This window comes from Oncorhynchus mykiss, chromosome 2, assembly GCF_013265735.2.
Source record: "Oncorhynchus mykiss isolate Arlee chromosome 2, USDA_OmykA_1.1, whole genome shotgun sequence".
Taxonomy (NCBI): Eukaryota; Metazoa; Chordata; class Actinopteri; order Salmoniformes; family Salmonidae; genus Oncorhynchus; species Oncorhynchus mykiss.
The window spans coordinates 1,380,001-1,391,188 of record NC_048566.1 but is presented as its reverse complement, the minus strand read 5'-3'; the positions used below and the strand labels follow the sequence as shown (position 1 = coordinate 1,391,188).

The 11,188-nt window shown below is 42.9% G+C and overlaps 1 protein-coding gene across 1 annotated transcript in view; it reads right to left on the bottom strand.

Annotated features, from left to right (window-relative positions):
- Positions 1 to 252: 252 nt before the first annotated feature.
- The window catches only part of tgfbr2b (transforming growth factor beta receptor 2b), an 81,735-nt gene continuing 70,799 nt past the window's right edge, over positions 253 to 11,188 (bottom strand). Inside the window, exons 9-10 of the mRNA XM_036934986.1 lie at positions 3,130 to 3,257; positions 253 to 2,411 (exon numbers count right to left, since the gene is read on the bottom strand). Coding sequence (XP_036790881.1) covers positions 2,148 to 2,411; positions 3,130 to 3,257 — 392 coding nt within the window. The 3' untranslated portion in view covers positions 253 to 2,147. The remainder of the gene's footprint in view (positions 2,412 to 3,129; positions 3,258 to 11,188) is intronic.

Below are 11,188 nucleotides of genomic sequence, written 5' to 3'. Positions count from 1 at the left end.
GACTCAGGAAGTGATCTTGACTCAGAAACGTATTTTAACTCAGGAAGTGAACTTGACTCAGAATCTGATCTTAACTCAGGAAGTGATCTTGACGCATAAACTGATCTTGACTCAGAAACTGATCTGGACTCAGGAAGTGATCTTGACTCAGGAAGTGATCTTGACTCAGGAAGTGATCTTGACTCAGAAAAGGTTGGTGACCACACTGGTCTAAACTACCAATGCCCCACTGAAATGTGCCATTCACAATGCTTATGAGTAAATACAGAAATACTTTATTCATAAAACAGATTTACAATATCTTACAAATACAAAGGATAAAATATATTTGTCTAGATCCTGTTAAATGTGTTATTTAGACAGAGTGTGTGAAATGCTCCTCTGCTTCCACAACAACATCTAGAGTGGAGATTATTTTCTGTACAGCTACATTCCATATATATTTACAATGTGCTTGTTTATTTGGCTAACAAGTAAAAACTATTACTATGTAAAAAAACACACGCACGAATGCAGACACACACACACACACACACACACACACACACACACACACACACAGACACACTGTACATACAATCCTTGTGTGAATAGAGCTCCACGTCATTATAATTTCTGTTACAATATGGCTCGTTATTACATTATTACACAGACCTGTCAATTCATTACCCCACATGTTAGAATACAGGAACATTACCCAACTCCCTCAACATGTTAGAATACATTACCCCACTCCCCCAACATGTTAGAATTCATTACCCCACACCCCCAACATGTTAGAATACAGGAACATTACCCAACTCCCTCAACATTCTAGAATACATTACCCCACTCCCCCCACATGTTAGAATAGTCTTTGGTTATAAACTATTCCAATGTCATGTCCTATAATCTCAGTCTTTGGTTATAAACTCTTCCATTGCCATGTCCTGTAATCTCAGTCTTTGGTTATAATCTCTGCCATTGTCATGTCCTGTAATCTCAGTCTTTGGTTATAATCTTTTCCATTGTCATGTCCTGTAATCTCAGTCTTTGGTTATAATCTCTGCCATTGTCATGTCCTGTAATCTCAGTCTTTGGTTATAATCTCTCCCATTGTCATGTCCTGTAATCTCAGTCTTTGGTAATACTATTTTCCATTGTCATGTCCTGTAATCTCAGTCTTTGGTTATAAACTCTTCCATTGTCATGTCCTGTAATCTCAGTCTTTGGTTATAATCTCTGCCATTGTCATGTCCTGTAATCTCAGTCTTTGGTAATAATCTGTTCCATTGTCATGTCCTGTAATCTTAGTCTTTGGTTATAAACTCTTCCATTGTCATGTCCTGTAATCTCAGTCTTTGGTTATAATCTCTGCCATTGTCATGTCCTGTAATCTCAGTCTTTGGTTATAATCTCTCCCATTGTCATGTCCTGTAATCTCAGTCTTTGGTAATACTATTTTCCATTGTCATGTCCTGTAATCTCAGTCTTTGGTTATAAACTCTTCCATTGTCATGTCCTGTAATCTCAGTCTTTGGTTATAATCTCTGCCATTGTCATGTCCTGTAATCTCAGTCTTTGGTTATAATCTCTGCCATTGTCATGTCCTGTAATCTCAGTCTTTGGTTATAAACTCTTCCATTGTCATGTCCTGTAATCTCAGTCTTTGGTTATAATCTCTGCCATTGTCATGTCCTGTAATCTCAGTCTTTGGTTATAATCTCTTCCATTGTCATGTCCTGTAATCTCAGTCTTTGGTTATAATCTCTTCCATTGTCATGTCCTGTAATCTCAGTCTTTGGTTATAATCTCTGCCATTGTCATGTCCTGTAATCTCAGTCTTTGGTTATAATCTCTGCGATTGTCATGTCCTGTCCTCTTCAGTGGGGAAACCTCCAATATAATACAGTACAGTACATCCAAATACTGTAAACTGTGCATACTTATTTTATACAGTATAAATACTGTATGCATTCTGGTAATACAATACTGAAGAGTAAAAGCAGTACAGTACAGTAATACAGTACATTCACTGTCCTGGCTATCTTCCAGGTGTGGGCTGTTTGTTTGGGTGTGGCTGTTTATAGTTCCCATAGCAACATGAGTGGTGTGTTTGTGACATACTGACATTCTAGTCCTGGGTTCCATGTCCTCTCTCCCTTCCCTCACTTCTCATCGCTCACAGAGCTCTCCACCGCTACTTTGACCTCTTCTATCTGTTCTGCTATCGTCTGTCCTTCTTCTTCGGGTATGGTCGGTATCTTCCGTTCCTCCGCTGGTATCTTCTCGTCGGAGCTGCTGCGGCTGGACAGTTTCTCCATCTCGTCTTCTATCTCGCTGAAGCGTTCGGCCACGCACTGGGCTGTGAGCCTGGCCTCCGGGTCGTGGTCCCAACACTCCTCTATGGAGCCGCACACTATGGCTATGCCCTGTAGGAGGAGGTAGACAACAGGAGCAGAGAATTATAACCTAGCTACTGAGCACTGAGACATGTACATAGGATTTGATGTGTGTGAGTGAATGAGAAAGAAGAAGAAAAGAAAAGAAAGAGAGGTTAGAGAGAGAGATAGGCAGGTAGATAGGCAGGTAGGCAGGTAGGTAGGTAGGTAGGTAGGTACTGTACTACTGTAGGTAGGTAGGTAGGTAGGTAGGTAGGTACTGTGGTAGGTAGGTAGGTAGGTCAAGAGAGAGAGAGAGAGAGAGGAGGGAAGAAAGAGAGAGAGGGGGAGAGAGAGAGGGAGAGAGAGGGGGAGAGAGAGAGGGAGGGAAGAGAGAAAGCGAGGGAGAGAGATAGAGAGAGAGGGAGGGAAGAGAGAGCAAGGGAGGGAAGAGAGAGAGAGAGAGAGAGAGAGAGAGAGGGAGGGAAGAGCGAGAGAGAGGGAGGGAAGAGAGAGAGAGAGAGAGAGAGAGAGAGAGAGAGAGAGAGAGAGGGAGGGAGGGAAGAGAGAGAGCAAGGGAGGGAAGAGAGAGAGAGAGAGAGAGAGAGAGAGAGAGAGAGAGAGAGAGAGAGAGAGAGAGAGAGAGAGAGGGAGGGAGGGAAGAGCGAGAGAGAGGGAGGGAAGAGAGAGAGAGAGAGAGAGAGAGAGAGAGGGAGGGAAGAGAGAGCAAGAAGGAAAGAGAGTGTGTGTGTCTCTCCCAGTCTGTTACCTGGTGGTTGATCCAGCTGTCTGGGATCTCAGGTCTTCCTCTGTCTCTGAGGAGGTGATCCTTCATGCTCTCCACACCAGGATGCATCTGAACTTTACAGCCATATGGAGGTTCATAGTCCTTCACCTCTGGAACACACAGAGAGAGACAACCAATTAGATCACCTCTGGAACACACAGAGAGACAACCAATTAGATCACCTCTGGAACACACAGAGAGAGACAACCAATTAGATCACCTCTGGAACACACAGTGAGACAACCAATTAGATCACCTCTGGAACACACAGAGAGAGACAACCAATTAGATCACCTCTGGAACACACAGTGAGACAACCAATTAGATCACCTCTGGAACACACAGAGAGAGACAACCAATTAGATCACCTCTGGAACACACAGAGAGAGACAACCAATTAGATCACCTCTGGAACACACAGAGAGACAACCAATTAGATCACCTCTGGAACACACAGAGAGAGACAACCAATTAGATCACCTCTGGAACACACAGAGAGAGACAACCAATTAGATCACCTCTGGAACACACAGAGAGAGACAACCAATTAGATCACCTCTGGAACACACAGAGTCAACCAATTAGATCACCTCTGGAACACAGAAAGACACAACCAATCAACTTACATCTGTAACACAAACAAACACAGCCAAACAAATCAACACCACAAACCACAGCCATCATCTGTCAAGTCACAGGCGTTTCTCTACACTCACATTAACATCTGCTAACCATGTGTGTATGTGACAAATAACAGGTGATTTGAAATCCACCCGTTTTTATAACAGTAAAACATCTACAGTATAAAGCTCAGCTTCAAACTGCATCATATGAGGTCATGGATACCTACAGCATGTAATGTTATGTTACAGTAGGGGCAAGAGTTAATATAGAGAGCTGTTGTTATGTTATAGTAGAGTTAATATAGAGAGCTGTTGTAATGTTATAGTAGAGTTAATATAGAGAGCTGTTGTTATGTTATAGTAGAGTTAATATAGAGAGCTGTTGTAATGTTATGTTATAGTAGAGTTAATATAGAGAGCTGTTGTTATGTTATAGTAGAGTTAATATAGAGAGCTGTTGTAATGTTATGTTATAGTAGAGTTAATACAGAGAGCTGTTGTAATGTTATGTTATAGTAGAGTTAATATAGAGAGCTGTTGTTATGTTATAGTAGAGTTAATATAGAGAGCTGTTGTTATGTTATGTTATAGTAGAGTTAATATAGAGAGCTGTTGTAATGTTATAGTAGAGTTAATATAGAGAGCTGTTGTAATGTTATAGTAGAGTTAATACAGAGAGCTGTTGTTATGTTATAGTAGAGTTAATATAGAGAGCTGTTGTAATGTTATGTTATAGTAGAGTTAATATAGAGAGCTGTTGTAATGATATAGTAGAGTTAATATAGAGAGCTGTTGTTATGTTATAGTAGAGTTAATATAGAGAGCTGTTGTAATGTTATGTTATAGTAGAGTTAATATAGAGAGCTGTTGTAATGTTATGTTATAGTAGAGTTAATATAGAGAGCTGTTGTAATGTTATGTTATAGTAGAGTTAATACAGAGAGCTGTTGTAATGTTATGTTATAGTAGAGTTAATATAGAGAGCTGTTGTTATGTTATAGTAGAGTTAATATAGAGAGCTGTTGTAATGTTATGTTATAGTAGAGTTAATATAGAGAGCTGTTGTAATGTTATAGTAGAGTTAATATAGAGAGCTGTTGTAATGTTATGTTATAGTAGAGTTAATACAGAGAGCTGTTGTAATGTTATGTTATAGTAGAGTTAATACAGAGAGCTGTTGTAATGTTATGTTATAGTAGAGTTAATACAGAGAGCTGTTGTAATGTTATGTTATAGTAGAGTTAATATAGAGAGCTGTTGTTATGTTATAGTAGAGTTAATATAGAGAGCTGTTGTAATGTTATGTTATAGTAGAGTTAATATAGAGAGCTGTTGTAATGTTATAGTAGAGTTAATATAGAGAGCTGTTGTAATGTTATGTTATAGTAGAGTTAATATAGAGAGCTGTTGTAATGTTATGTTATAGTAGAGTTAATATAGAGAGCTGTTGTTATGTTATAGTAGAGTTAATATAGAGAGCTGTTGTTATGTTATGTTATAGTAGGGGGTAGATTTAATACAGAGAGCTGTTGTAATGTTATGTTATAGTAGGGGGTAGATTTAATACAGAGAGCTGTTGTAATGTTATGTTATAGTAGAGTTAATATAGAGAGCTGTTGTTATGTTATAGTAGAGTTAATATAGAGAGCTGTTGTAATGTTATAGTAGAGTTAATACAGAGAGCTGTTGTTATGTTATGTTATAGTAGGGGGTAGATTTAATACAGAGAGCTGTTGTAATGTTATGTTATAGTAGGGGGTAGATTTAATACAGAGAGCTGTTGTTATGTTATGTTATAGTAGGGGGTAGATTTAATACAGAGAGCTGTTGTAATGTTATGTTATAGTAGGGGGTAGATTTAATACAGAGAGCTGTTGTAATGTTATGTTATAGTAGGGGGTAGATTTAATACAGAGAGCTGTTGTAATGTTATGTTATAGTAGGGGGTAGATTTAATACAGAGAGCTGTTGTAATGTTATGTTATAGTAGGGGATAGATTTAATACAGAGAGCTGTTGTTATGTTATGTTATAGTAGGGGGTAGATTTAATACAGAGAGCTGCTGTAATGTTATAGTAGGGGATAATTTAATACAGAGAGCTGTTGTAATGTTATAGTAGGGGGTAGATTTAATACAGAGAGCTGTTGTAATGTTATAGTAGGGGGTAGATTTAATACAGAGAGCTGTTGTAATGTTATAGTAGGGGGTAGATTTAATACAGAGAGCTGTTGTAATGTTATAGTAGGGGGTAGATTTAATACAGAGAGCTGTTGTAAATGTTATAGTAGGGGATAGATTTAATACAGAGAGCTGTTGTAATGTTACAGTAGGGGGTAGATTTAATACAGAGAGCTGTTGTAATGTTATAGTAGGGGGTAGATTTAATACAGAGAGCTGTTGTAATGTTATAGTAGGGGATAGATTTAATACAGAGAGCTGTTGTAATGTTACAGTATGGGGTAGATTTAATACAGAGAGCTGTTGTAATGTTACAGTAGGGGGTAGATTTAATACAGAGAGCTGTTGTAATGTTATAGTAGGGGGTAGATTTAATACAGAGAGCTGTTGTAATGTTACAGTATGGGGTAGATTTAATACAGAGAGCTGTTGTTATGTTATAGTAGGGGGTAGATTTAATACAGAGAGCTGTTGTAATGTTATAGTAGGGGGAAGATTTAATACAGAGAGCTGTTGTAATGTTACAGTATGGGGTAGATTTAATACAGAGAGCTGTTGTAATGTTACAGTATGGGGTAGATTTAATACAGAGAGCTGTTGTAATGTTACAGTATGGGGTAGATTTAATACAGAGAGCTGTTGTAATGTTATAGTAGGGGGTAGATTTAATACAGAGAGCTGTTGTAATGTTATAGTAGGGGATAGATTTAGGGCATTGGCAACAGACGTGCTGAATATGGAGTATATAAAATATGTTTTGATGATTCTTGTTTGGGAACAAAGTTGTGGCCTGGCACTTGTCTTGTGATCATTACTGGAATCAACAAACTTTCACTCAACAAAGCAATTAGCCTCCAAAAACTCAGAAATCCAAAACCCTTTCAAAACATTACAACTCTAATTAGTTGTATTGTGTTTTCACGCTGAAAAACAGTTGAAGGAAATTGAAAGATCATTCCGCCCGGGCCAAAGAGTATTAAAAAACTACGTTCTGGGATATCGTCCAGACCTCATGAAACTGAACTCACAACAGCTGTAAAGTGTGATGGTTTTCACAGCATGAAGTGCTGTTTGTGTCAGGTTCATAGTGTTACCTAACAGCTGATCTAGGAACAGATCCCACAGTCTGTGGTGCTGTCTGTGTCAGGTTCATAGTGTTACCTAACAGCTGATCTAGGAACAGATCCCACAGTCTGTGGTGCTGTCTGTGTCAGGTTCATAGTGTTAACTAACAGCTGATCTAGGAACAGATCCCACAGTCTGTGGTGCTGTCTGTGTCAGGTTCATAGTGTTACCTAACAGCTGATCTAGGAACAGATCCCACAGTCTGTGGTGCTGTCTGTGTCAGGTTCATAGTGTTACCTAACAGCTGATCTAGGAACAGATCCCACAGTCTGTGGTGCTGTCTGTGTCAGGTTCATAGTGTTACCTAACAGCTGATCTAGGAACAGATCCCACAGTCTGTGGTGCTGTCTGTGTCAGGTTCATAGTGTTACCTAACAGCTGATCTAGGAACAGATCCCACAGTCTGTGGTGCTGTCTGTGTCAGGTTCATAGTGTTACCTAACAGCTGATCTAGGAACAGATCCCACAGTCTGTGGTGCTGTCTGTGTCAGGTTCATAGTGTTACCTAACAGCTGATCTAGGAACAGATCCCACAGTCTGTGGTGCTGTCTGTGTCAGGGTCATACTGTTAACTAACAGCTGATCTAGAACCAGTCTGTGGTGCTGTGTCAGGTTCATACTGTTAACTAACAGCTGATCTAGGACCAGTGAAGGGAGGCACAAGGGCACAGACTGAAGACCTTCATTAGAGACAAGCAGAACACCAGATATAAGATTTCTCAAACTGAGCCCATGCAAAAATGACCCAATCTAGAGGAATAGAATTCACAGGGTGTCACAGTGTGTTACATCCTCCGGGAGAGGTCACAGAGGTCAGGAACACCCAGTGTTCAGCTGGATATACCTCTACCTGTAGAGGTATATCCTCCAGGAGAGGTCACAGAGGTCAGGAACAGTCAGTCAGGTAGAGGTATCGTCCAGGAGAGGTCACAGAGGTCAGGAAGGTCACAGAGGTCAGGAACAGCCAGTCAGGTAGAGGTATCCTCCAGGAGAGGTCACAGAGGTCAGGAACACCCAGTCAGGTAGAGGTATCCTCCAGGAGAGGTCACAGAGGTCAGGAACAGCCAGTCTGTGACCTCCGGGAGAGGTCACAGAGGTCAGGAAGGTCACAGAGATCCATCAACAGCTTGGTTGGACCAGTCCAAGTACAAGGTCCTTGACTGGTGTGTTACAGGGTCCTGAATCGCTGTGTGGACCCACAGGAAGTGGAGAGGCCAGAATGGAACCCCGGTCCCGGTCGGACAGGAAACCCAGCTAGGGCAGGGATCGGACCAGGGGACCCTGCAGAAGAAGCTGACTCCACAAGCCCAACACATCCTGTTTTTGACAAGTAGACATGTCCTGTTCCCCCCCTCTGTTCTGTTTCAGCTTCTTTTAAACAGAACACACCCAGGGAGTGTCCCCTGAACGGTGCCCTATTCCCTATATAGCATATGGGGGCTCTGGTCTAAAGTAGGGCACTACATTATGAAACAGGGTGGTTCCTGGACACAGACCCAGACTGTGGGATCTAGTTATTTCTGCTGCTCCTTCAGTTCTCCTCTATTTGAAGACCTGCTGTGTTTCTGCTGAAATGGAATAAATAGCCCAGCTGCTTACCTGACCTGAGAACAGCTATTCACCGAGGTCTGACCTGAGAACAGCTATTCACCGAGGTCTGACCTGAGAACAGCTATTCACCGAGGTCTGACCTGAGAACAGTTATTCACCGAGGTCTGACCTGACAACAGTTATTCACCGAGGTCTGACCTGAGAACAGTTATTCACCGAGGTCTGACCTGACAACAGTTATTCACCGAGGTCTGACCTGAGAACAGTTATTCACCGAGGTCTGACCTGAGAACAGTTATTCACCGAGGTCTGACCTGAGAACAGTTATTCACAGAGGTCTGACCTGAGAACAGTTATTCACCGAGGTCTGACCTGAGAACAGCTATTCACCGAGGTCTGACCTGAGAATAGTTAGAGTGCTCTGGTGAACTGAGAGAGTCAGAACAGAGTGCTCTGGTGAACTGAGAGAGTCAGAACAGAGTGCTCTGGGGAACTGAGAGAGTCAGAACAGAGTGCTCTGGTGAACTGAGAGAGTCAGAACAGAGTGCTCTGGTGAACTGAGAGAGTCAGAACAGAGTGCTCTGGTGAACTGAGAGAGTCAGAACAGAGTGCTCTGGTGAACTGAGAGACCCAGAACAGAGTGCTCTGGTGAACTGAGAGACCCAGAACAGAGTGCTCTGGTGAACTGAGAGAGTCAGAACAGAGTGCTCTGGTGAACTGAGAGAGTCAGAACAGAGTGCTCTGGGGAACTGAGAGAGTCAGAACAGAGTGCTCTGGGGAACTGAGAGAGTCAGAACAGAGTGCTCTGGTGAACTGAGAGAGTCAGAACAGAGGCCCCCAGTACAGGGAAGATAACACTGCCAGTCCTGTATACAGGGGGAGATGCCCCCAGCACAGGGAAAGATAACACAGCCAGTCCTGTACACAGGGGGAGCAGACCCACAGCACAGGGAAAGATAACACAAGGACAGCTGAGTCTAAAGCTAGCTGAGCCAGACCCAAGGAAAACAGGGCTATACACAGGAACCTTCTCATTAACAGCCTCCCTCCCTCGCTCCCTCCCTGTCTGTCTGTCTGCCCCCCTCCCTGTCTGTCTGCCTGTCTGCCTGCATCCCTCCCTCCCTCCCTCCCTCCCTCCCTCCCTCCCTCCCTCCCTCCCTCCCTCCCTCCCTCCCTCCCTGTCTGCCCCCCTCCCTGTCTGTCTGTCTGCCTCCTTGCCTGCCTCCCTCCCTGCCAACCTCCCTCCCTGCCTGCCGTGGTCTGCCGTGGTCCTGTCCAAGCCTGGGAGATGCTAGCTATGGGAGATGCTAGCTATGTGAAGAATTCTGTGGTTTTGGTAACAGATGTCACACGAGGGACCGAAAGCTGCTCTCCTCTCACTGGGGCCGCATAGTAAATACCAGGTCCACCAATAAAAGTACTCGTAGGGACAAGGTTTATGACAGTTTCCTTTAGATAATCTGTCCGTCTGTCTGAAACCTCCATGGGTCTACTGGCTGAGAGAGAGAGAGAGAGAGAGAGAGAGAGAGAGGGGTAAAGAGAGAGAGAGAGAGAGAGAGAGAGAGAGAGAGAGAGAGAGAGAGATATAGAGAGAGAGAGGTAGAGAGAGAGAGAGAGAGAGAGAGACAGAGAGAGAGAGGTAGAGAGAGAGAGAGAGAGAGAGAGGTAGGTAGAGAGAGAGAGAGAGAGAGAGAGAGAGAGAGAGAGAGCAGAACCCTCAATACATCACTATGGAAAATAACCCCACCAGACACTTGAGCTTATCTTTCTCCCAGTCCCAGGGAAAGTTATAGGAGATATTATGGAGGTTTTAGCTTGTGGCTAACACATTGTGACCTAGTTAGCTAATGTGACCATTAGCTGTGGCAGAGCTGCAGACAGAGAAGCAGAGCCAACAGGCGGACTTCCATTCTGCTGACAGCATCTAGCATTGTAAGCAGGCCTGTTCAGACTTGAAGAGAACTGTCGATATTGTACAACACAAACACAACTCAAAACCTGACTGTTGAGACTGTTATAGAATTGTCAACTCTCTCCCACGGTTATATACACTATAAATAGAGTAGTATGTGGACATGAGTGGTTTCCGCTATTTCAGCCCCAGCCGTTGATGACAGGTGTATAAAATCGAGCACACCGCCATGCAATCTCCATAGACAAACATTGGCAATGGAATGGTCTTACTGAAGAGCTCAGTGACTTTCAACGAGGCACCGTCCAACAAGTCAGTTCGTCAAATTTCTGCCCTGCTAGTGCTGCCCCCCGGTCAACTGTAAGCGCTGTTATTGTGAAGTGGAAACGTCTAGGAGCAACAACGGCTCAGCCGCTAAGTGGTAGGCCACATAAGCTCACAGAGCAAGTGCTGAAGCGTGAAGCGCATAAAGATTGTCTGGTTCCAATCAAGCTTCACCATCTGGCAGTCCGACAAATCAAATCTGGGTTTGGCAAATGCCAGGAGAACGCTACCTGCCCCAATGCATAGTGCCAACTGTAAAGTTTGGTGGAGGAGGAATAATGGTCTGGTGCTGTTTTTCATGGTTCGGGCCCCTTAGTTCCAGCGAAG